Raw genomic sequence first — 26,821 nt, 5'->3', positions numbered from 1 at the left:
TGAAAGTTTTAAGAAAATTTCTAGTCTAAAACTTTCATCAAACACCTTTTACACAATATACAAAACTTATTAAGACATAACTGGCTATGTTAACAAGCATCCTTGATGGAAAAGTCAAATATACAACTATATTAAGATTAAAATATAACACATTTTTATTAATGTGATATGAAGATACTATGTTCTTATAAGGTTACCTGGGGGGAAAAATAAGTGAGGTTACAATGAAACATTAAGTACAAGCTAATAGAAACTGATGTTTTGTTACCACTTGCCTCCACAGACATGAACAAAAAAATTATGTAAGACTACACAGGTTTAGTTATAGGTTATTTTAGATAGTGGTATTATGGACACTTTTCTTTTTTTTAAATAATATCTGGCAGTTTATTAAAAAATGGAGCATACTGAATAACAAACTATCTTACATCTTTAAGGAAGGAAAAACACTAAATTTGAAAAGACATCACCCACTGAATTTGGACACAACACCTCTATACTCAATTAACAGAAACACTTGTACAGTCCAGGTCTTTATTTTTACACCCTTCAGGCCATGAATTCATAGGGAATGGGCTCCAACAGTTCAGGTTCCTTCCCACTGGTCCTCACAAAGTGTGCTTCCCTGGGTAGGGCAGGCTGGCGCTTCAGCTGAACCCAAGTCCCTTTCTCTTTGGCTTCCTTCTTTTTCTGATCATTTTCCTTCACACATTTTAGGAAGCTATCTCGGCTCTTAAGAGTGCTTAATATGCTCGATACGCACATTAATTCTCTAAGAATCTTGACCTTGTTTGTTTACAATGATGCCAACAGCATGCTGGGTAACACTGTAGACTCTCCCAGTTTTGCCATGGTAACATTTGTGGGGCATTCCTTTTTGAACCGTACCCATTCCCTTGATATCTACAATATCACCCTTCTTGTAGATTCGCATGTATGTGGCCAAAGGAACAACTCCATGTTTTCTGAAAGGCCTAGAGAACATGTAGCGGGTGCCCCTCCTCTTTCCCTTTGTGTTGGTCATTTTGGCGAATTACTGGAAGATGGCAGTTCCGGCCGAAAAAAAGCCACTTTTTTTATATAAAATTATTACTATTAAAAACAACTTTAACAAATTTCTTTGTATAGAAATTTAAAGTAAACCTAACATAAAAACAAAATATTTCCTTTAGATGTCATAATTCAGTAATCATTATGAGTCACTAGTAATTTCTTATATTATCATCATTCAGGAACATAACTCAACCTTTAAAGCAAGAACAAAATCTTTCAATTACAGAAGAAACTGATACATGCTGAATATTTGGAAAAATCAAAATAAGTACAAAGAAAAAAACTACCTAAAATTCTATCATCTGAAGATGCTGCTGTTGTATTCAGTTGCTAAGTCATGTCCTATTCTTTGCAACTTCATGGACTGTAGCTCACCAGGCTCCCTGTCCATGGGATTTCCACGGCAAGAATACTGGAGTGGGTTGCCCTTTCCTACTCCAGGGAATCTTCCCAGTTTAAGGATCGAACCCATGAGTCTCCTGCATTGACAGGCAGATTCTTTACCACTGAACTACCAGTGAAGTCTCATCATCCAAAGACAGTTTTTTTAATATTCCCTTCCAATTCTTTCCAATTTTTAAAAGCTTAATGTTTTCTTCATGTAACTATACTGTGGGCATTTTCATGAAGTATTCTTCAACAGTCACATTATATGATCCACAATCCAATTTTTATTACTGCAATTACAAAAATGCATGCTTCTTATAATAGGGGAAAGCCATTTGGGTATTTTTAAAGATGAAACAAAAAATTAACTTAAAGACTTCTAAGTAAAGAAAGCTGGCTAAAAGAGGACACTGCCTTTTCTTTCATCTCAAAGCCTGACAAAAATGATTATAAAGGGATTTTTTTAAAGGCTAAAACTTATAAAAATGAAGAATGGAGAACATACAATGGTAATAATATAAATGAAGATAGAAAGGAGACTGACAAGAGGTAAACTGACTTTAGCAGACCTGAGAAATCTGAATTGAAGCTGGCACTGGAAAAAGCTTGGAATCAAGTTTAAGCTTTGGGATTGCAAATACCTTTATATGCTTTATACAACTTACATTCTATCAGTCAGTTGAAATATAATGTAGATTTATAGTAAGAGTAAATGTTGTACCTTGTAGTTATGAAAGCTATTACTTTTACATACAAAGGCATTAAGAACTTTCAAAAAGTTAAGACAAGAAAATTGACAGATTAATGCACATTTTGAGTACATTAGATAGATTTTAAGAAGATCATATCCATTTTTGAGGAAACAGATAATTTCAAATCATTCAACCTAACATAAGCAGAATAGATTGATTATATCATAATTCTAATGCTGCCTGGCACAGGAGCTATCCTAATATTAAATAAAATAGTCTCTAAAATCTAAATTTAGTTATTAATTTCCATTTAAGCCAATAGTAGTACTGGAAAAAGTTCTACCTGAGAATTCTTCACCTTTTATGAGAGAATTCAAGCAGAACATGAACTTGTTACCTAAAAGTTCACAAGGAAAACAACTCCAAAATCCTGTACAATATCCATGATTAATCACTACTAACCTACATACCATAAATTTTAAGAACTTAGAAAATAAATTTTCAGATTTACTCTTACACCCTAGCAGCTCATTCCATAATGGTGATCTTTACTTTGGTCTGGACCTCTATCACATTGATTTTAACACTTAAAAGCAAAGAATAGCTCACCATTCTAACAGATCTACAGAGGAAATTCACCCAAACAGGAACAGGTCAGAAGGCTGTTCTTCAAGAAGGTAAAACTGATAGAACACCTGATCCACCTTCATTTATTAATGAGTAAGGAGAAAACTAAGGAAATGACAAAATTGCACAGAAAAATAAGTTATGCAAAAGGAAAATTGAGTAAGCTGAACCATGCTTTAATGTTTTTGATGATGCCATAAACAATGACTACCATGACTAAAATTGTGGTCTAGACTTAAACTGCAAAAATGGGATACTCCAAGGGTAAATGCATGTGTTAGGGACAAAGTGGTGACTCCCTTCTCTTTCACAATGGAAACTGAATATACAAGGTTAAAATTAAGTTAAAAACAAGAACACAGCTTGCAGAATTCCCTGCTGGTCCAGTGGTTAGAACTCTTGGGCTTGCACTGCTGAGGGCCTGAGTTCAATCCCTGGTTGGGGAACTACGATCCCACAAGCTGCATGGCATGGCCAAAAAAAATTTAAAAAGCTTGCATATTGTCTTAAGAAAGGTAAGCACCAAAAGAATCAACCAAAAATGTTGAAAATTATGCTAAGTGTAATATGTGGAATCTAAAAATCAAATGAACAAATATAAATAAACAGAAATAGTTATAGAAAACAAGTAAGATAGTTGCCAGAGGGAGAGAAACAGATGAAGGAGATTAAAAGGTACAATATAAATGAGACACAGGTGTGAAATGTATAGTGTTGGGAATACAGTCAATAGCAAAATAATCTTTGCATGATGATTGATGACAACTAGACTTATCATGGTTATCATTTGGAAATGTACAGATTGTCAAATTACAATGCTGTGGACCAGAAACTAACTACTATAATGGTGCAGGTCAATTATACTTCAAAAACAAACAACAAACAAACTGACAGAAAAAGAGATCAGATTTGTGATTACCAGAGGTGGGGAGGGGATTAGATGAAGATAATCAAAAGATACAAACTTCTAATTAAAAGATAAATAAGTATTAGGAATAAAATGTACAACATGATGCAGATAATTAACACCGTTGTATGGTATAAATGAAAGCTGTTAAAGACAGTAATTCTAAGAGTTCTCATCACACAGAAAAATATATACATTTTCAATCTATTTCTTTAATGTTTTAACTACAGGAGATGATGAATGTTCATTAAACCTTCTGTGTTAATTAATCATTTCAGGATGCTGAAATCATGCTGTTGAAGTCAAATTATAATGTGCACCTCAAGCTTACACACAGCTGCATGTCAACTACATCTTAATAAAACCAGAATAAATAAATAAACAAATACAAGTTTAAAAAAAAGAAGAAAATCACTGCCTTGGTTGGGACAACAACAAGTCTTATAAAACTGCTCACATAAAGAAATGTATATATAAATTTGACAAAATAAAAGACCTAATTTACTGAAACTAGATTAACTGTAATTATATAAATGAATTCGAAATACACACATACATATACCAAAAACCCACGAAAAATATAAAACACACATGGTTCCGTGTTAAGTAGCAGGTAAAAAAGTGACAATTTTTATGGGAAGTTCTTAGGAAGAGAAAAATTTTTTTTCTGGAGTATCACCCTTCAAATTGCTTACCTTTAACTGTCAGATTGAAGCAACCGAGCCTATCACCAGACAGCGAGTCTGCACCACACTGCAGAACCACAGCGCTAGGCTGATACATCTCCATCACTTTTGAAATAATCTACGTGCAAGGTAACAAATGTTAGTATCGCTAAAAAACATTTTAGAATGCCTTTTCATTTTTAAAAATAATAATACTTACAGGCTTAAATATCTGGCCATATGATTCATCATCTATACCATCTCTCATTGGAAAATTGACAGCATAGTATTTGCCTTTTCCTGCACCAATATCCTAAAATACATAGTGTAAGTAGATCTTAGAGAATGTATCATAATAAAAAGTTTGACATGTTTAATTATTAAAATATTTTTAAAAGATGAAAAGAGTAGGTAACAAACCCAATTCTGAATTCATCTTATAGGCTGAGAGAGGAAATAATACAGAATAAGTACATATTTCAACATTTATGGATATTTATAAAGCTGAAAAGAACCAATTCCAGTTAATCTGTAATGATTATTTTGGGGAGGAAAGAAATTTAACATAGTTAAGGGCAGTTTGAAATTAAATATTACATTAACTCAAGAAATTTGTTACAAACAAAATACACAAGACAAATTTGCCAAACTGTAGGAAACACAACCTCTGAGCCAAGAACCCTACAGGACAGGCTTGTCCTGCGATGTCTCTAATGCAAAACCCTTCCTGGGGCTCACAGTCTGGCACGAGTTGATTAAGACTTGGAAGGCTTTCTTGAAGTTTTAACAGCTACAGACTAAAACACTGAAATCTGTCTTATTTAATGGGGCTTGAAATAAATTTTGTTTCTACTTGTTAAAAAAGTATCACTCAAGGCATTAATACTTCCCAAAAGAAGCAAAGGAGAAAAACTGAGTTCCAGTCACACACACACAAAACATATACACTTATTAACTACAATTTATGCACGTGTAAATCTATGTTTATGTACATGTGTACGTATGTACACACACCCACTATGAACAGCTGATCTTTGAACAACACTGGGGTATAGACACCAGCATAGTTGAAAACCTGAGTTTAACATTACAGTCTGTCCTCCATATTCACAGTTCTGCCTCTGTGGATTCAATTAACTGCGAGTTGTGTGGCCCTGAAGTCCTTACTTAGTGAAAAAAGTCCCACAGAAGTTCAAAACCTGTGCTGCTCAAGAGTCAACTGTATATTTTTAAAAGAGATGGTAGAGACATTTCTCATGTGTTTTAAATTACAATTGACCTGTTTTACACAACAAGGGTTTGAATGGTGGGTCCACTTTTATGCAGATTTTTTTTCCAATAAATGTATTAGAAAATTTTTCTGGAGATTTGAAACAGCATGAAAAACTTGCACATGAACTGCAGTATAGAAATATTTTTGAAAATAAAGAAAAAGGTATGTCATGAATGCATAAAATATATGTAGATATACATATACAAAATATGTTAATTGGCCATTTATGTTATCATGAAGGCTATTAGTATTTATGCTTTGGGGAGTCAGTCATATGCAGATTTTCAATTGCAGGAGAGTCAGCATCCCTGATCCCCTTGTTTTTCAAGGGTCAATTGTATGCCTCAATATATATGAACCTTTAGGATTACTAATACAAATACATGTTATTCCCTTTTTTCTCATGGAAGAATCTCAGCTTGAATCCATTTTTTAAAGAGCATAGTTTACCCTTCAATATTAGTTATTATGATCCAACTTTCAATGAAAAAGCATGAAATTACACACCCACTCCCACAATTTTTCTTAAGAGAATGTAAATTTTTATGTAACTAAATACAAACTAAACACATATGCACAAACTAAAATGCTGTAAATCCTGAGACTTCTACAGTAAAAAAACACAGTTGGAATATACACTGACACTAAGATTTCAGAATATAGCAAGGTGGTGAGCACTTCTCACTCGAGTTAAAGGCGAATTAAAAGCACTTCTCACTCACAGTACAGAACTGCGGCCCTTACTTGACCAAGTTTTATACCCTCCATAACTGCTACTTTATCACACCCTTGTTTTTTTTCTTCCATCTAGACTACTGATCTAATAATAATGCAAGCATAGTTTTAACAATGATCTAAGCTCACAGTAGACTTCTTTTCTGATTTAGAATGAATTCTCAGGTAGAAAAGGTAATGTTTATTAAATTATACAATACTTGAGCTTCATGAAAGTCCAAATACAACAACACATACAATGTAGGAAACTGATTTTAGTTTCTGAAACTTGGGGATATCTTTTAATATCTAAAGGGAAAAGAAATGTGACATTTCATAGGAGTATAAAATCTTGAGAGGGAAAGAGATGTTGAAAGTCATTTTCAGTTTCTAAAACACACATTTTCCAGTATCTTCCAACAACTTCAAACAATTCTAAGTATACTGTCAGAAATTAAACAGAGTGAGTCTGCCATTTCTGAGATTAATTAAAATTATACTGCAAGACACTTATTACTTTAAGCTTTAATTAAAGCTGGGAAAGTTTTTGCTTAACATCGAAAAGCAATGGTTATACACAAACAAATTCTACTGGTTTAGAACGGTGGTTCTTGAATTTTAGTGTGCAGAATAGAATCATTCAGTTTCTGGAGCCTGAGAATATGTGCTACTAAGTTCTTAGGTATAACTGACTCTGCTAGTTTAAGGATCACTGGGAATCACTGGTCTGTAAGATAAAGCCAAGTGGGGAAAGGCACTGAAGAAGCTAACATGGCAAGAAAGAACTGAAAATAGAAATTATTTTAAAAGCCACATAATTTAAACTGAAATAAATGAAATAAATGACCCTCCTACCCACTTACAGGAAAAGAAAAGTTTCACCATCTGAACTCCTACTGAAAGAACACAACTTTATGATCAAATAATTAAATCATATATTTGAAGATTACTTTAAGCCCACAACTTTTGGTTGTTAAACTCTAACATAACAACATACCACACACTTAAAACTTACCTTAACAGAACAGTTTAGGACTAATGTTGAATGCCACGTTAAAAGAAATCTCCCATATAATACAGCTAAATTAAAAGCAGCTGTATAAATTTTTGAATAAACTTCAACGTGCTTGTCGTTTGGTTCAAAAAACAAAACCTCTAGTGAAGCAAAAAGAAAAAAAAGGTGGGGCGGGGGGGACTTCAAAGCACTAAATGAAAGAAGATAACAGAAATATAATAGAAATAAATGTGCTTAATATAAACAGGCAGGCAGGATAAGCTATGATATTCTTTTTCTCCCTAAACTGCGAGGGAGTTGGCGGATAGAGATGAGGGGGGAGGGAGGGAAGCCTAAGGAAAAACAGAGATTAAAGTCTGAGTAGTTAAAGACCAATCATAAAAGGAGGGCAATACAAAAACCTGAAAAAGACTCAAGTCAATTATTTTATCCCACCAAGCTTTATATTCAATAGCAATATAGGCTACAATCAAGTAGGTTTTGAAGATTCAAACTTAACATCAAGAAAACTGCTTCATGCTTTGTGGATGTTCAAAAGTATTCATTCAACCAAAGAAAAAGCTCAGCAAAAGAAAGCCCTTAACGTTATTGAATTTTTGCTGATAATCAGCAAAAAAGTGAATTACAACAACGTTAAGCACATAAAAATGCCTTAATCCTTCATATAAGCTTCAAATTAATGATCCAGAGAAATATGAGTTCAGGTGTAAGATTACTAACCTCCTCTAGGTTCATCTCATAACATTTATTCAGACAGAATTCAATCTTACCCGTAAGTCTCCTGTTCCAGGAAAGTATTCCCCATATTTATGGAACGATACAGTCATTACACGATCTGTTGTATAAAAAGCCTCCTCAACACCATCACCATGATGGATATCAATATCAATATATAAGACTCTCTGATGATACCTGAAAACAAAGCCGTAAGTTTTCAAAAAGGTTTTAAGACAGGAAGAACTACCATGGATTCAGGAAACCTATTTTTGAGCTCCCGCATTCCAGAATGTTTAAGCCCCTTTCTTTTCTTTACTTATAGCCTAAGAGACCATTCAAAAAGACCATCCTCAAGTCAGAGTTTGAACCTCAGAGCTTATAAATTTCTTTACACCCTTTACATCTAGGTAAGAAAATGTATTTACTTTCTGAAATCTCTTATTCTGCTTTGAAAACATAGTGTATGTTTCTAAATATTTATAATTGAAGATTGCACCTTAGTTACAATTGCTACTGTAAAGCATCTCGCATCTCTCTGGTAAATCTTTAGTATTATAAAATAGGGTTTGACACAGTTCAAATGTGGACAATGGCTTCTGTACAATCTTTGAGAACATTTTTTTACATTTTTAAATGACTGAAAAATATAATCAAAACATTAATTTCATGATGTGACAATTATATGAAATTTAAATGTCAATGTCTATAAGTAAAGCGGTAATGAAACATGGCCACGCTTGTTTGTTCACTATTGTCTATGGCTTCTTTCTCGTTTCAGCTGAATGTCTGTGACAGAAACCACAAGCTTCCCATTATTTGACAGCGCTGCTTGGAGAACGACCAATCACAGCAGAATCCGAATGCCTTTTAAGAGTCACACGTATCATCATACTGGACATCTTATATTAGTGATGACTCATGTCAAAACAAGAAATGAAGAAAGTGAATGCCTCATATCATCCTTTCAAGGCACAAGGAAGTGATGATATTTATGGAATTAGATGGCATGGTACTATTATTCATTTTACAGTACTACCACAGCCATGTTAGAAGAATGTGATACATACAGGCTGACAAAACAAGACCAAGCCTTCACAAGAATATCCTCAACTCACAGGAAAGCAACATTCAGAAACTTAGAAAATAACGTCTCATCATAGACTTTCTTTAAATAATAAAATAAAAATAGCGTGAATGGGCTTCCCTCATAGCCCAGTTTGTAAAGAATCCGCCTGCAATGTGAGAGACCTGGGTTCGATCCCTGGGTTGGGAAGATCCCCTGGAGACGGAAACAGCTACCCACTCTGGTATTCTGGCCTGGAGAATTCCATGGACTATAGTCCATGGGGTTGCAAAGAGTTGGACATGACTGAGTGACTTTCATTTCACTTTCACATAGCGTGAACAAAGTGTCTGAATGGCTCAAAAGCTGTTTGCTGTTAATTAAATCAAGTTTGTACCAGTTGAAGAAATGTGTCCAGAGAAACCAAACTAAGCTTGTGAAGACTACCAGCATGTGGGCAAGAACTACTGCTCTGAGATGAAGACACAGGAACCAACACCAACAGTGAGTTAAAACAAGGCAAATGATTTCAAGTGGCTTTCCTTGGCTCTCTACTAGTCAAGTAACACAGCTCAGCTGTTTATTGAGTCAATACCAAATTTTAAGTGACTGAAAAATCAGCCTTTATAAATAGTATGCATGGAATAACTTCAGGCAAGAACATTTTCAATTTGAGAAAAATACCAATTTGTTACAATCTGAAGTAGAATTGGCTAAGACGTGTTATCTAATGAGAGTTTTAAAAAAAAAATCTAACTCTGTAAATCTCCCAAATCACAAATACCTCTATAGATCTTTCTCTCCAACTGGCAGTCAAGGAAAACTTTAAAACTGATTCCTTTAGCAATTTAGAGATAATTATATCCATTAATAGAGAACAAAACCCCACTCTAAGAGGGAGCGAGGCAGTGAACTGGGCACATTCAAAAGGTAAACAAATTTCAACACAGGTTTCAAATTTTTTTCTTGAAAAGTTAAAACTTACAAAATGTTAAAACACAAACTTCTAGGGTCACGTCATTTTTTCCAATAGTTTTTAAAACTACATCTCCAATCTAAACTGTCAAGCTACTTCTAATACTTTTAGAAAGGTACTTAATAAACTCTCAGACATTTATATGCACTTCTCATTCTTAATAATCCAAGAACTAGCCAAATTTTCTACATTTTTACAATGGTTTAGAATGAATCTGTACATGATTTATTAACTATTTTCAACCCATTGTTCATGTTTTAAAAAAGGCACAGGTTTTTATTATGAATTAAAACAGGAAAATTTTTACAGGAATTTTTACAAGAATTTTTTTGTAATGAATTTTTACAGGAAAAATGTCAAACACAATGATCTTACTTTAGTAATTCAAGGATGGCAAGCACAATATCATTAACATAACAGAATCCTGATGCTTCTGATTTCTTAGCATGATGCAATCCTCCAGCCCAGTTAACAGCCATGTCAGTTTGTTGTCGGTTTAACTTCACAGCACCAGCTAACAAATAAAGATAGGAGAAACTTTTAAATGTTCAAAATTAAAAGTTAGTGTAACTAGACAAAAGCCCTAGAGGAAAGAGGATGTCACGCATAAGCAAATGAGTATAAAATTGTAAAACGATCACTGTCAAGGGCACTAACAGCTTCTCTTCAGATAACTATTTTCCTGTAGCTGTGATCTGGTTAAGTAAGAGCACATAGTTGGAAAGCGGTAGCGACAATAGTAGCTAGAAGAAAGGGAGGAAAAAGAAGTCTCTTAAGTGAAAATGCAACTGAAGTAAAAAGCTGCAAATAAAGAAAGTTTGCGACATCATGATAACAAAACTGGGTGGGGGGGGCGCCATTGAAAACAACAGTAACTAAACAGCTATAAACATACTATACACATACTACTTTTGTTATTAAAATCAGCCACTATTAAAGCTTGTTTCAAACAAATATCTCAAAAAATACACACAAGTTTAAATCAACTTTTAAATTTGACGAAATCAAGACACTTACCAACTGAGCCACCAGTTGAAAGCTGACAAAACTCAAAAAGTCCATCAAACACTGGACAGTCCTCTCCAACATTAACTGTGGAAGACGGATTTCATTAATTTCAATCCATTCTGTGAATTAATGAAAGCCTTTTCTTACAAAAACTATATCCTAAAAATAATGTTCGTTTGATGCAATCATAAGACATACATATTATAGTGGTAAAGTTTGCAATTTTATCCAAGGCAGTTAAAGTGCCTGAAATACCACCACCAATTCTTAACATGATTATTTGTGGAAAATATCTGCTTTTTAAACAAATAGCTATCAAAATAGAAGAGGCATTTGGTGTTATTTAGTTAAAATATGAGGTTAAGTTTCCTAGGCATTTCTCCTTAAATATACAACAGTAAATTAATCAAAATTCTAAAAAGTTTAAATTTAACTTCAATTGCTTTATGATTTACATTCTTTAAAACTCCTTTAAGTACATAGAACATCCATAACTTTAGAAATGTACTGATTACCAAAAAAATATAACAGTTGGTTGCCCACGTCCATGGTTAGTGTTAATCTTGAAAGATGTTAAGAATTAATTAAACTCATGACAGCCAAGATACAGATGAAAGAGATACTTAACGCACAAGGAGACAACACATGCGTATAGATTATACAGCACATCACAACATATTTAGCTTCTTAGTATTGAGAGGATGAAATGGACATAGATCGAACAACCCATTCTCAGTTCTCCTCACCCCTCAATTTATATCCTCTTCAAGAAAAAGGGTCATTACTTTGTATAGCTTTGCACATCCTTAATTTATTTTAATGTATACATTTTAGCTTCCTGCTATTCAGATATGACCATTATCTTAATACAATTCAGTATTATGTAAATTTAAAACCAATCCTGTTAATTCATTTTACCTTAGGGCTAACTATGACTTAATCTAAGCCTAAATCCCCACTGAAAAAACAAGGGCAAATAATATTTATTAACATTTGTAATACAACATTTTATTGAATCAAATGAGATAATCAAAACGTACATCAAATTCTATGAATTTATAAGATGTCTAGCAACTATACTTAATTTAGTATTACTGAACAAACAATACTGTTTTCTTTTAACAAAATCATTACTGAAGTCTATCAATAAAAACATCAGAATGAACTCCAGTATCAAGCTTTAAAAGACATTGTTCTAGTCATTTTAGAAAGATATCTTGCACTCAATCTTCTTGCATTCAATCTCTAATAATAAAATATGTACAAAAGAGAACACTGTATAGAAGAGAATCGAAAGCTTCATTGATACAACAAAGGGAAATACAGATATACATACAATTGTTCCTTGGTATTAACAAGGTATTGTTTTTAGGACCCTGATGACACCAAACTCTGGGGATGCTCAAATCCCTTATACGGTATTTTCGTACAACCAATGGAACATCCTCCCATATATTTAAATCATCTCTGATTACTCATAATACTTAATACAATGATAGCTATATTAAGTTGAATTAAGTTGTATTAAGTTGAAAGTAGATAGTTGTAACGGAGAAGGCAATGGCAACCCACTCCAGTACTCTTGCCTGGAGAATCCCAGGGATGGGGGAGCCTGGTGGGCCGCCATCTATGGGGTTGCACAGAGTTGGACAAGACTGAAGTGACTTAGCAGCACCAGCAGATAGTTGTAAATGCAATGTAAACAGCTGCCTACAAGAGGCAAATTCAAGTTTTGCGTTTTGGAACTTTCTGGAATAGTCTGGATTAAAGCACACAAATAGAAGACAAGAAATATACACACCAGACTAAGGCCAAAGTACAGTCATGTTTTTAAAAGCAGGGGAGTGAGGTTTCCCTACCAACATCCACTATCTCAAAGTTAACACGGAACCAAAACAAAGAGCAAAGAACATCCAAATAGCTCTTTGGCAATTTGGCAGACCAATAAGCTTCAGGTAGGCTGTTTTTGTTTTTTTTTTAAAGCAGCTTTAATATTGTCATGTGGAGTTTTTAAAATCAATAAATAATTAAAATAATTAGATCAGGAAAATATCTAGATTTAGATAATTCTAATTACAAGTTCTTAAAGTACTTATTTATACTTATCACTACTAATATATACTTTTAACATAGAAACGTACATCTCTGCATCTGCTTACTATACTCAGACATGTTATCTGGTCTTATTGAACGTAGAAATTTGATGTACTCATCACTGTGGTATTTTGTCATTTCTTCAGCAGTGGCTTTATGGGGCCTCTGTGAAGAAAAATAAATGTCAGAATTGTGGAATTACAACTGGTTAGATCAGGGTTACCAAACACAAAGTATACAATGTCCCCTACCACTACTCTCAAAAGAACTAGGTCTGCCGGAATAAAACAGATAAATTTTAAAGCAAATCCAAATTTATATATGTGTGTTTTAGAAAGCAGTAATCAATTTCAAAAACAATATTCCTTTAAAAAGGATTACACAGGTCTAACACCAACTATGAATTAATCATTCCTTTTCTTTTAGTCACTTCAGTCGTGGAAATGGGTCAATCTTTCTAAAGACAAACACATGTGCATAAACTCTACTTCCTAACATTTTCTACCATAAACCTTCTGCTCTATAGCCAGTAATTTCATCACTGACCATTAATTTTCAGGAAGGTTGAGACTCATCCAGGTAAAATGAGACTCATTCTCTATTAGTTCAAGATTTCTCTCCCTTTTCCTTTGACTATCCTAATCATCCTTGTTTCTAGGAAGTTCACTTCATTTACGACACCCTTCTTCCACAAGGCTTCCTGAATGCAAGTCCTATTCAACTCCTCTTCTCTAAATGTCTATAATCTCAAAGAAAGAAGCTTACATATATTGCCCAACAATGTTCACTGCTCCAAGCTGTCCTATTCTCCCCCAATAGACAGGAACTATTGCATCTTATATCTGTTTATCTACATTCTTTTCTTTTCTGCACAACAGACACTTTGCATGCTTACTAATACAGTGTTTCTTATGCCAACAAATATTTGTATGATTAATTTTCTACCTAATTCTTTTGTAATAGTCCCAGATCAACTCTTCAGCAGCATAGACAGGTCAGTAATTATCTTAACAAAAATATTTAGTATGCTAAATTGAGTTGGTCTCTAGTTATGGGATAACCTGGGGGAGGGAGATTGTTTTTTTTAAATGGTCGAAGGAAGAAGGGAAAAAGGAGGCCACAGCTCCCACACTGTCAAGTTCTCTCCGAAAATTGAAACAAAAAAGAGGACTTTCTGTTTCCTCCAGTCCTTCTCATCTGCTAAATGCCCTCCAAATTTGAAAACAAAGTTTCAAAGCAATGGTAAAAAACAAAGAAAACTGAATATTTACCAAAAGGTATACTCACATATATTTCCATTTTTCTATATAAGCCATAATTTAGCAGCAAGTTATGGGTCATGCGGATCCTATGAGGTTTCATGGGATGACCCTGTCCATAATAATAATTTCCAATATCACCTAAAAAAGGAAAGACAAAATGAACAATACAGACAAGAGAATCTTCATGAACTATTTATTGTTCACCATCAGATGTCATCTAAATAAGATAAGCTTTATTTAAAATATTAAATAATGATATTAAATTTTGCAACTCTCAAACTATTAGAAAACCAAGATACTATGCATGCTTCTACACACTGAGGACTCCATCAATACATTATGCTTGTTCAAACATTAAGGCAAGCAAGCTTTTCTGATTTTTAGTTTACCAGAAGTTTGGGATTAGCATAAATAAAATACTCTTTACTCAAGTTACAAAAAGGAGTTACTGTTCCTTAAAGTGACACCTGCTTTCAGTATTCCATGGCAAATTCAGATGTGTAAGGTAAATAAGGAGTTACACGAGTATGACTTAGAAGTTTTATAGCAAATATTGCTTCTTAGATGATTCACTGGCGTCCTCAAATCCTGTATAGTTGGTATTACCACGGCTGGAATGTTTTATACATCCATATTGGTCAATAAGGAATTTTGGTAACTGAACCTGGGATCCTAAATGAAGTTTTGTTATGCCATACTTACTACATTTTTCAGGCTAATGAGAGTATTTTGCCTCATTCTTCATGATTAAAAAGTTATAATTCTTATCTTTTTATGCTATCTCATATTCCAGGTCTTAACGATTTACATATAAGATTTACTTTAAATAACACCAAAATCCCAGATTTTTGCATACCAAATTCCAATAAAATTAATACTTTTAGGTAGGTAAAGAGCCAGTGTTTCTATAATAAAAAGTGTTAAGGATGTCACTTAAATATACACGATTATTCTAATGCAATGGGCAATTTTTACAACAATGTTTATTAGACATTACTTTCAGTACTAATTCTAGTTTTTAAATAACCAAGTCTAAAATTTGAGCCAATCTGATTGCAATGGTTTGAACTCATCCTAAATATGGGTTCATATAATAAAAACTAGAGATAAAGAATGATCTTTACTCCCCTTCTAGATCAAAAATATCTTTCAAAATCTTGCCTAAATACACTTTTTCTGGTTTGTTTAATGAAAACTGGAATTCAAAAACTTCTGCTTCTCTCTTCCATATTTTTTAATAGTAGTCCAGGATGAACATTCACTTTTATAACATTATAACATACTTGTTTCTAATACTACTACTAACTGATTTTGTTGGTGCTGCATCTTTACTTAACTCTTCATCTTCAAAACAAGCTTTCCTCTGAAAACAATTCATATATACACATGGTCAACCTTTCTTAATCTGTGCCAACAATAAAGCTAAGATAATACAGACAAGTAGCAAAGCAGAGCTATGGGGACACGGTTCTGCATTTATCACAGTTCAGAGGCTATGAGAGTACAGGAAACTAACTTCCTAGCTGTAAAGCTCTGCTTTACATCATGACAATACACGTAAAGTTCCTTGAAAGCAGCCTGGTCTCAATGAATTCTTAGATATGGAAAGCCCACTAGATTTACAAAGTATCACGGGCCTAAGTTAATGCAAGGAAGGTTATTTCTAAGTTATCATCCCTACCAAAGGAGATAACAAGAATAAGAATAAAGATTCTTCAGCTTCCCAGGTGGTACAGTGGTAAAGAATCCACCTGTCAATGCAGGAGACGCAAGGGATGCAGGTTCGATCCCTGGGTCAGGAAGATCCCTTGGAGTAGGAAATGGCAACCCACTCCAGTATTCTTGCCTGAAAAATCCCATGGACAAAGGAGCCTGGTGGGTTACAGTCCATGGGATCACAAAGAGTTGGACACAATCGAGCAACTGAGCACACACAGTCTTCACATAACTTCCATCTTCTCTGTGTAAAACTTATCAAGATGAAATGTCTCTAGTATCTTAATATCAAATACTCTAGTTATGTACATACTGAGAATTCAATAAAAAGCTATCAACTAATCTAATAATTAAAAGATGCTTGCTCCTTGGAAGAAAAGTTATGACCAATCTAGACAGCATATTAAAAAGCAGAGACATTACTTTGCCAACAAAGGTCTGTCGCGTCAAAGCTATGGTTTTTCTAATAGTCATGTATGGATGTGAGAGCTGGACTATAAAGAAAGCTGAGCGCCAAAGAATTGATGCTTTTGAACTGCGGTGTTGGAAAAGACTCTTGAGAGTCCCTTGGACTGCAAGGAGATCTAACCAGTCCATCCAATAGAAAATCAGTCCCGAATATTCATTGGAAGGACTGATGTTGAAGCTGAAACTCCAACACTTGGGCCACCTGATGCGAAGAACTGACTCATTTGAAAAGATCCTGATGCTGGAAAAGATTGAAGGCGGGAGAAGGGGACGACAAGGATGAGATGGTCGGATGGCATCACCGACTCAACGGACATGAGTCTGAGTAAACTCCGGGAGTTGGTGATGAACAGGGAGGCCTGATATGCTGCAGTCCATGGGGTCGCAAAGAGTAGGACATGACTGAGCGACTGAACTAAACTGAACTAATAATGAGAAAGACAACAATAATCTACAGAAGGAAAGTATAGCTGCAATTTCTCAGCAAGAGTGCTTGAAAAAAAGATGTTAGCAGCAATTAGCATTTATTCAGAGCATCTGAGAAGGCACTGTTCTAAGCACTTCACGTGCATTATCTGTTAATCTTTTCAGCAACCCTATGATGTAGGTATTACTAATATTACTACTGTTCCTATTTTATTAAAGTGAAGATGGAGAGATGTAAACAAGTCAGGTGATATTGTGAAAGTCACATAGCTAGCAAGTAGAAGAGCTAGATTCAAACTTGGGCAGAGCAACTCTGCCAATCTTCTTAAGTAGTAGCTACTGGGAAAGTAATGGCATTTACAGTTACTGGAAAGAAATGGTAGGGGGAAGGCTGACAAGAAAAGGACATAAAATGGAATACAAACATTTAAAGAAAATGAACATAAAAAAAACTACCTATCTACCAACAGGGTCCTCAAATTTTATATGAATATACACAGCTTTCAACAAGTTTCTTGGCTATACTTTGGGGGCCCAGTTCTACCAAGAATATGCATCCTACGTAAATGACACAGGTCCACAAAGGCAGCCAAGCTACAGACAACTGCTGTTTAGTTTATGAAGAATTCTTCCAAAATGTAAGGGAGTACTAGAAGAACTGCTTAATCCCCTATCACAAAATTCTCTACATGGCTGCTTCGCAGACATCCACTTTTCCATAAAGATAAAATAGCTTTCCTTAGTTGCAAAAACCTATGGATTTCATTCACCTCATTTAAATGGTCAGTCACGTAATTTGGGGGCTTCCCAGGTGGTGCAGTAGCAACGCAGGAAACATGTGTTCAATCCCTGAGTCGGGACAATCTCCTAGACTAGGAAATGGCAACCGATCCCAATATTTTTGTCTGAAAAATTCCACGGAAAGACGAGCCTGGCAGGTTACAGACCATGTGGTCACAAAGAGTCAGACACAACTGAGCAAGGACGCAATGTAATTTGGGCATTTAAAATGTTACCCTGATTTTCATTTTGCTTTACCAGTGAAATAAGTATTCAGGAAAATTAGCTTGAAGTGGTTCCTTGAATACAACAAACTTTGTCAATGTGAAGTAATTACCAAAAAGATTTAGATATTACCTGCAAAATTTTCAAAACTGCTCACTTTTCAAGAAGCTCCCAGAACAGGGCTTCCCTGGTGGCTCAGATGGTAAAGCGTCTGCCTACAATGCCGGAGACCCGGGTTCGATCCCTGGGTCGGAAGATCCCCTGGAGAAGGAAACTGCAACCCACTCCAGTATTCACGCCTGGAAAATCCCATGGACCGAGGAGCCTGGTCAGCTACAGTTCCATGGGGTCACAAAGAGTCGGACACAACTGAGCGACTTCATTTCACTTCTACTAAGGTCTACAATCTCTTTTCTTTAAAGTTCTCCAGACTAGATATACTTGATTTTATAAATGTAATATGATGTATCTGCCATATATTATGTGACAACCTTAAGTCTGGGCCATATTCTGTAAGCAAACATTAATATTTCTGCAGCAAATGTGTAAATATCCAAAATAAGTGGATGATAAATAAGACGGCAAATATTAATTCAAGTTAAGCTTTTGATTCCAAATGAGTTGTAAGACTTTTTTTTCACTTTTCGGATAATTTTGGATTTCAAGACTATGAAATTAACCTTTATGCCTAAAGAAAAGTTGACTAAAACATGATTCAAGAAAAAACTATTTTTGTCTTCCACAGACTAGAGAGACCACTGGTGACTTTAACACACGGGCTACTTCTTGAAATACTCAGTCTTGGTTTCCATGATACCCCTTTCCTGGATTTCATACCACCCCACAGCCACTCCTACACCAACCTTGATTTATCAAGTCTCTTAAGTTCACTCATTCATCCAACACATCAACAGCCTACTGTGTGCCAGGCGGGTGCTTGAGTAAGTGAATCAACAGTGCTGCTCTAAACCCTCTTCTCTCAGGAATAAGGCACCTACCTGCTCAAAATTCAGAAATTTAGGAGCCATCTTTTATTTAGTGATCACCAAGTCCCAACTCCATTTCCAACCCAATCAACAGATTCTATCAGTTTTACTCCTAAAATCTCTCTTAAAAATGTCCATGTCTATCAGTTGCATTCATTACCTTGTAGGTGGACCAATATATACTCAATTCTTACTTTCAGTCTTACATTCTATCACTCTTTCCCACCCTTTCTCCACTTTCCAGACACTTAAGAAAACTTCAGTGGCTTTCTGCTTCCTGAATAAAGTCCACATCTCTAACCACAAAGTCTTGGGTGGTCTGGCCCTTTACTACCTGGCCTAACCCTGTAGTTTCCTCATGTCTTCCCCTCAGCTGCCTCTCTGTTAACTGCACCAGGTCTTTCCTAACTATGCAGCCTTTGAAGTCTGCAGTGTCTTATGAAAGAAAACTCTTTTAAGGAGGCTGGCCCATTCTATGTCTTCAGGGGCTTCCCTTGTCTAAATTTACCCTACCAAGGTCCCCTCACTTACTATCTAACACAGTCCTACTTTTCCTTCTTAAAAACATTTTTAATTAAAAATATTTTTTTATATTGGAGTATAGTTGATTTACAATGTCGTGTTAGTTTCAAGTGTACGGAAAAGTGATTCAAGTATACTTATACATATATCCTTTTTCACACTCTTTTCCCATATAGGTTACTACAGGATATTGAGCAGAGTTCCCTGTGCCATATAGTACTACACAGATTATCTATTTTATATACAATAGTTTGTATATGTTAATCACAAACTCCTAATTTATCCCTCCCTCCCACCTTTCCCTTCTGGTAGCCATACATTTGTTTCCTAAGTCTGAATCTGTTTTTTGTACATAAATTCATTTATATTATCTTTTTAGGTTCCACATACAAATGGTATCATATTTGTCTTTCTCTGACTTACCTTTCACTTAGTATGATTATCTCTAAGTCCATCCATGTTGCTGCAAATGGCATTATTTCATTCTTTTTATGACTGAGTAATATTCCATTATTACTGTGTGTGTGTGTGTGCGCGCGCGCATCTTCTTTAACCACTCCTTTGTTGGTGGACAGTTAGGCTGCTTCCATGTCTTGACGACAGTAAACAGTGCTGCAATGAACACTGGGGTACATGTATCTTTTCAAGTTAGTTTTCTCCAGATATATGCCTCTCTGCTCAATCATGTCTGACTTTTTGGGACCCTATTGACTATAGCCTGCCAGGCTCCTCTGTCCATGGGATTCTCCTGGCAAGAATACTGGAGTGGGGTGCCATTTCCTCCTCTAGGGAATCTTCTTGAGATATATGCCTAGGAGTGGGGTTGCTGGATCACACGGTAGCTCCATTTTTAGATTTTTAAGGAAAACCTCGATACAGTTCTCCATACTGGCTGTATCAATTTACATTTCAATCAACAGTGTAGGAGGGTTCCCTTTTTTCCACACCCTCTCCAGTATCTATTTCTAACATAGTCTTATATTTTCTTCTTAGGATTTCAATCTATTGTCTACACAACACAGACTAAGGACTTTAACTCCATTTAATATGTCTGAACTCAAAATTGACATCACCCCAACACCTGAACTTTAAATCTGATCTCATCCACCTTTCAATGCTATTATCATTTCCAAAGAGATAATTAACCTTTCTCCCCAATTGCAACAGTTTCTTTAAGGATTTGTCAACATAAGCATTAAAAGTTTTTGTTAAGGGAAAGAAATAATTACTAATACTTTTTTTTTGGTAGCAGAGAAACCTTTTCTTTTTTTACACCAGCAGTGGCAATAAAAAATCTTTTTAGGTACCAGGTGTTGCTCTCTCCTTGGACATTAAAACTAGACTATGTAGAAAAGGATAGATGGTGAGCTAAGTCAGATACACAAACCTATTTTCATGGAGAAAATAAACAAAATGCCACTCACCCTGCCTGTCTGTAACTTGAGTGGCTGTGAGAATTAGAATATATAAAAGGGTTCCAGCTGTAAACGTATAAGGTATTTATCGTTTACTCACCAATAATGCAAAAAGCCCTGTATCTTTATCAAGGCTGGCAGAAGTATAGACAGCGGCAAAACAGATTTTATCCTCATGAAGTTTATATTACAGTAGGAAGAAAGACAAAAATTAGGTGTAATTGATAGGGAGAAAAACAGTAACAGGGATTAAGGTAAAAGAGAAAAGCTTCTCTGTTAAGGTGAAAGCTGAAGGAAGTAAATGGGAAAACAAAAATCTTGGGGAAGAGAATTTAAGTATAAGAAAATCTCAGTCTTATGTTCTGCTATGTTTAAATAAATGATGTGCAATAAAACCACTGGTATTTATGAACTGCTGCTATAATTCAGTATCCAGATTTGCCTCCAAAGAAAAGATTACCTATTTTATGGATAATAATGTTTATACTATATCTAAGAACCCATGCAGATATAGTAAAGACTACCTAGCAAAGGCTTGGCCTTCCCTGGTGGCTCAGCGGTAAGGAATCTGCCTGCAATACAGGAGACCTGGGTTTGATCCCTGGGTGGGGAAGATCCTTGGAGGAGGGCATGGCAACCCACTCCAATACTCCTGCCTAGAGAATCCCATGAACAGAGGAGTCTGGCAGGCTGCAGTCCATACGGTTGCACAGAGTTGGACATGGCTGAGCGGCTAAGCAACAGCAGCAAAAGGCTCTGGCATCACTGTTATAAATAAAATCTAAGGAAATCTGCCAATAGTTGACTGCCAAGCAGACTTCTTATAATGTGCTGCAGGAGACTCGGTGTATACCGGGAGACCTGATATTGGTAACTTTCATAGTCTATCTTTGTGCAATGTTGAGTGCTTTTCTCTGAATCACTTTTCTCCAAATAGTATGATGAACCCTCTCAGAGAAGGGAAAAATACAACACAGAGCAATGCATATAATCATATAAACTGTGATATACAACCTTATTATTAATATATTCTATATACAATAAAACAGACACTAAAGGTAATTGGCCTTAAGCTAATTTAAAACAAACTACAGTTAACATTTCTTGACACAGTATTACTGATGTATGTATTTAATCAGAGCCTAACACAGCTTGGCTTGCTAATTAAAGTACAGAAATCACATCATTTTATTTTTTTCTCTTTTGCCATGAGGCATGTGGGATCTTAGTTCCCTGACCAGGGATTGAACCCATGCCCCTTGCAGGGAAAGCTCAAAACCGTGACCACTTGACAACCAGGGAATTCCTAGAAATCACATTATTTTAAAGCCAGAAGGGATATAACTAGATCGTCTTATAGATTATCAACAATCTTGCAGTATATACTAGATGATCAAGATTTAGGAAACGAGTCGTGAGTCAAAAGCTGCAAAAGTAAAAATTTCTCTTGTGCGTGTGGTTGCTTCAGTCATGTCCGACTCTTGGCGACTCTACGGACTGTGGCTTGCCAGCCTCCTCTGTCCATGGGGTTCTCCAGGCAAGAATACTAGAGTGGGCTGCTTTTGCTTTCTCCAGGGGATCTTCCCCACCCAGGGATCAAACCTGCATCTCCTGCGGCTCCTGCATTGCAGGCGGATTTTTTACCCATGAGCCAGTGGGGAAGCCCCAAACTTCTCCTACTTTCCCTCAAAGGTCTAAGGATATTTCATCCATCAATGCCTTGAAACTCTCATTCCAGTGATCTAAACGGTATGATACTGAGGACTGTAATGTGAACAGAGAAAAGAACGTATGTCTTTACAAGTCCCTTTCATTTGCTAGACATTCTGTGTCTAGCAACAGTAGGCCTAATGGTCCCAGTAAGCCTAAAGGTAGGATCCCTATGGTTCTACAGAATTTGCTATACCTCACTGCTTCCCTCTTGATCTTTCTTACTTCTACTTCCTTTACAACAAGTTAAAAACAGCTATTCTAGTTTCATAGATTATTGACACTGACACTATTATTTTTGACACTGATGTTGTTTAGTTGCCAAGTGGTGTCTGAGGGACCCCATGAACTATAGCCTGCCAGGCTCCTCTGTCCACGGGACATCCCCCGGCAAGGAATACTGGATGTTTGTCTATCTTAGACTCAGTTCTCTGACACACAAACTCTTTCCTCACAATTAAAAAAAGAAAAAAACAAAACTACTATCACTGTCTTTATAAGCTGACAAAATAGGGTTTTTCTGGTGATGAAAATCTAAGCTTTTGGAATTAACTATGCACAGCTTAACATACTATCACCTACAAAGAATCAGCATGATACCTATTCAATTTAATAACCTGTGCAAAATATTTTATTAGCCCACCCCCACAAAAAGAACCCAAAGCATATTCCCAATGTAAGCAATTACATATTCCATTCTAAAAATTAGTCAAGGAACAGCCATAGACAAAAGACAGATAACCTAACCAGAGACATCTAAACACTCAATTATACACCTGCTGCTGGCCATCGGATGAAGCAGCTGAATGGTCCACTATAAAGTACTGACTAAGTCACAAAGATTACTCTTCCTATCAAGTCTGCATCCTGCCCTTGGGATCAATACTTGCTCCCATTCCCTCAATGAAGGCTCATTGTAAATGGGCCCAAGAAAAGAACAGCTGTTGATAAACTGCTATTTGAGTGTACCCTCTGGTTCTGCAGTTCAAGCCTGGTGGCAAGAAGTTTCAAGCAGCTCACTTCATCGGAGCCTATTACTGTCAAGAGCAACTAACAGCTGCAGGCAGAGTCTTAGCACCAGTTACCCTAACCTTTTAAAACCTTTCTTCTCTACCCCAACCAAGCCCTGCTAACACATCTCTAAACCTTAGAAACAATATCATTTAAAAAATTAACTTAACACACATGGGTATTTACTTTTCAATTTGGTCATGGAACCCAAGTCAAGGCCAGTGACCCAAAATATGCACGAACTCTTAAAAAATTAACTCTAAGAAACTTCAGTAATTTACATTAAAATTAAAATCTACTCCCATCTCCACCCCTCCATGATGGCATAATTTCAAATCAATTTGTATCACATATACAGGCAGTCTTCTCAAAGAATACTTTAAAAACATGGCTATTGATATTTAATACTTAGATTTCTTCTGTAAGATTTTAGATTTTTCCACAAATGACACAGGTGGTTATTTTATATAAACAGGCATGAAAATTATTCATGCTTGCTAACTGAAGAGACATGATATGTCCATTTTAAAATTAAAGTCTAGATTTATTCTGACCTAGTCCTCTTAAGACCTTTCCATCAGTCTAAGATTTTATGGTTTATGATACACTGAATGTAGGAAACAGCTTCCAAAATTTTTATTACTTCACACAAATCAGATGGACTTTCAGGTCCCTGAACCTAGCTTCTTTGTTAAATTTTAGAATTTCTTCTCTGGAGAGTAACCTAACTAAACTATTTACCAAGTTAACGTCTTCGTGCAAACTATAAAAAAGGTAACCACTTCTTTTAGTGTAATTTAGACTAGCACAGGAAACGGGATTCAAAAAGACTTACTGCTCAAACTGCAAATGAGGTCAGAACCTCTAAAACGAAATTATTTGATTTTTATAATTTACTGCTCCATGAGCTCAAGCTTATCTGATTACTTAGTACTTTCTGCCCTACTCCTCAAAGTTTTCCAACACCAGGACTCCCACCACCTAGAAACAGTTTTCACAAGCCAGATGCCAAAGCTATCGGTCCTACACCTCCAAAGCAGGGTGTATTTCCTGATCGAACAAAGAGCAACAAAGAAGTGGGTGGTAACCGCCTCTCAGAGAGGCAAGCCAGGACCCATCGAGGCTGATCTACAACACAAGCAGCAACAGCGACAGCACGTTGCCCCACCACCGTCGCATTTCCCGTGAAGACTGACTACCTCAAACTCGAAAACCCTCATTTTTATTGAGGAAGTGAAGCCCTTTCATTTGAATGCTGAGAAAGTGGCGCTCAGAGAACCCGGCAAACAAAGGAGACGGATGGAGCCCACGCAAAAGAGGGGTGCGAACAAGCCTCGAGGCGGACGTGGGCCCCCACCCCCAGGGGCCACTCTCCAGCACCCAACCCGGTCGAGGGGTCCGGGGTGAGGCCGGCGGCAGAGAAAAGGAGACGCTCGGGCCAGCCGGGGACACAGAGAAGGGGAGAGGCGGGGAGGGGAGGGATGGGGGCTGGAGGGGCGGAGCTCTCGGGGCCGTGGGGCTTTGTGTGCAGTCTGGGCCGGGGTAGCTGTTTGGGCCCGCGGGGAGAAATCGGGTGCAGGCGGCCGGAGCAGGGGACCCCCAAAACCTCCCTCCCACGAGCGGCGGGACAGGCGCGAGGGAGGGCCGTCCCCTTCGCACCAGCACCAAGTCAGGGTAGGCCGGCGGCGGACCGCATTGCCGGAGCGAGAGAGGCCGGAGGGAAAAGTGGGGCGTCCGCTTAGCTCCCCGCGGAGGCTGCCGGACGGCGTCGGGTCGGGAATGGGTTAAGATGCTGCCAAACGTTGGTCCCTCCTCCTGACCCCTCAGCACCCGGCGCGACCACTCGCAACGGCGGCCGCAGAGCCGACGGGGCTCCGGGCCCGGCGCCACAGCCCTGGGCCGCCCACCCTCTCGTCTGCCCGGCGTCTCACCATCATAGTAGTAGCAGACTTTCTTCTTGCCGCCTCCTTGACTGTACGCCATGGGCTCCCGGGCCACCGCCGCCTCCGGCTCCTCCTCTTGCTGCTGCTGCTACTGCTGCCTCCGCGGCTCCGGCGGGAAGAGAAGAGGGCTGGGGCGAAGGTGGAGGGTGGCAGTCCCGTGGGGAAGGGCAGGCCGGAGGGAGGAGAGGAGGGGGGTGCCGGGAGGGCTGGGTACCGCCCGGCCGAAGGGCCGAGAGCGCGGACCAGGGGGCGGCAGCGGCGCCAACTCGCGACACTGGGGAGGGGGAGGGGGCCGCCAAACCACCTCCGGAGGCCGAGGGGAGGTGGGGCGCGTCCACTACAACTCCACGGGGGAGGAGGGGGCTAGAGGCTTCTTCAGTTTGGGAAAAGAGGCTTTCTTATGGTGAGCAACTTGCACAGGACGGCTACCCAACACAGTCGTAAAAGGATTTGTTTTAAAAAAGAGCAGGCTTTCGCTTTACGGAGCGATTAGGTAGGTAAAGGGAGCGTGGAGCCGGGTGAACGCTCCCCCCCTCGGATCTTCGCGCAGTGGTTGCGCCTATCCTGAGCCTGCGCAGTCGGCGCCTTCCCAACCGTAGCCCGGGCCGCCTGGACCCCCTCCGCGAAGTCCCACGCCGCTCCCCTCCCCCTCTGTCGCGAAGCTCTCGCCGGGCCGGACCACGTGCTCCTAGTCGGGCGCAGAGAGACCACTATCCCACCCCTTCGACCTTCTCGAACCCGCCCAGCTGCAACCCACGATCCCTGTACTGGATCGTCGTACATTTCATTTATTTTTTTCATTTTCTGCTGATAATAGCTCGGAGGAGGTCCCCCCTGTTAAGGGGACCTATTGCAGACTTTAAAGAGCAAAGAGTACTGCCTGACTTTAAATAGGCAGTTATGGCATGCATTTATATGTTAGGGTTCTAAGTATTTGCATTTATGATGTATTTCATTGGTGTCTATAATAGATATGTGTTAACTCGATTGAGACTCCCAACAACTGGGAGTAAGCTGTGGTGTAAGTATTGTTTCTAGTTCTTCTTTATAAATGGAGAGATAAACGCACTTGGTTCTCTCCAAGGTTGATGGTCTGGGGTTTGATTTCAGCCTTTCTCCAAAGTCCACACATCCTAGCTACTCCCTTATGACTGCTTCTGCTGGCT

General features: G+C 37.5%; 1 protein-coding gene and 1 pseudogene across 2 annotated transcripts in view; both read right to left on the bottom strand.

Annotated features, from left to right (window-relative positions):
- HDAC2 (histone deacetylase 2) overlaps positions 1–25,989 on the bottom strand; it is a 31,909-nt gene extending 5,920 nt beyond the window's left edge. Inside the window, exons 1-8 of the mRNA XM_043439182.1 lie at positions 25,644–25,989; positions 14,479–14,591; positions 13,239–13,356; positions 11,107–11,181; positions 10,465–10,603; positions 8,104–8,245; positions 4,552–4,644; positions 4,362–4,470 (exon numbers count right to left, since the gene is read on the bottom strand). Of these exons, the coding sequence (XP_043295117.1) occupies positions 4,362–4,470; positions 4,552–4,644; positions 8,104–8,245; positions 10,465–10,603; positions 11,107–11,181; positions 13,239–13,356; positions 14,479–14,591; positions 25,644–25,695 (841 nt within the window). The 5' untranslated portion in view covers positions 25,696–25,989. The remainder of the gene's footprint in view (positions 1–4,361; positions 4,471–4,551; positions 4,645–8,103; positions 8,246–10,464; positions 10,604–11,106; positions 11,182–13,238; positions 13,357–14,478; positions 14,592–25,643) is intronic.
- On the bottom strand, positions 363–4,354 carry LOC122422661 (annotated as a pseudogene). Its single transcript, XR_006263931.1, has one exon. The product of XR_006263931.1 is annotated as a 60S ribosomal protein L21-like (transcript).
- Positions 25,990–26,821: the final 832 nt, after the last annotated feature.

The sequence above is a fragment of the Cervus canadensis genome, chromosome 20 (assembly GCF_019320065.1).
Source record: "Cervus canadensis isolate Bull #8, Minnesota chromosome 20, ASM1932006v1, whole genome shotgun sequence".
NCBI classification, from domain to species: domain Eukaryota; kingdom Metazoa; phylum Chordata; class Mammalia; order Artiodactyla; family Cervidae; genus Cervus; species Cervus canadensis.
The sequence above is the reverse complement of the archived record's forward strand: the minus strand, read 5'-3'. Positions and strand labels throughout refer to the sequence as shown.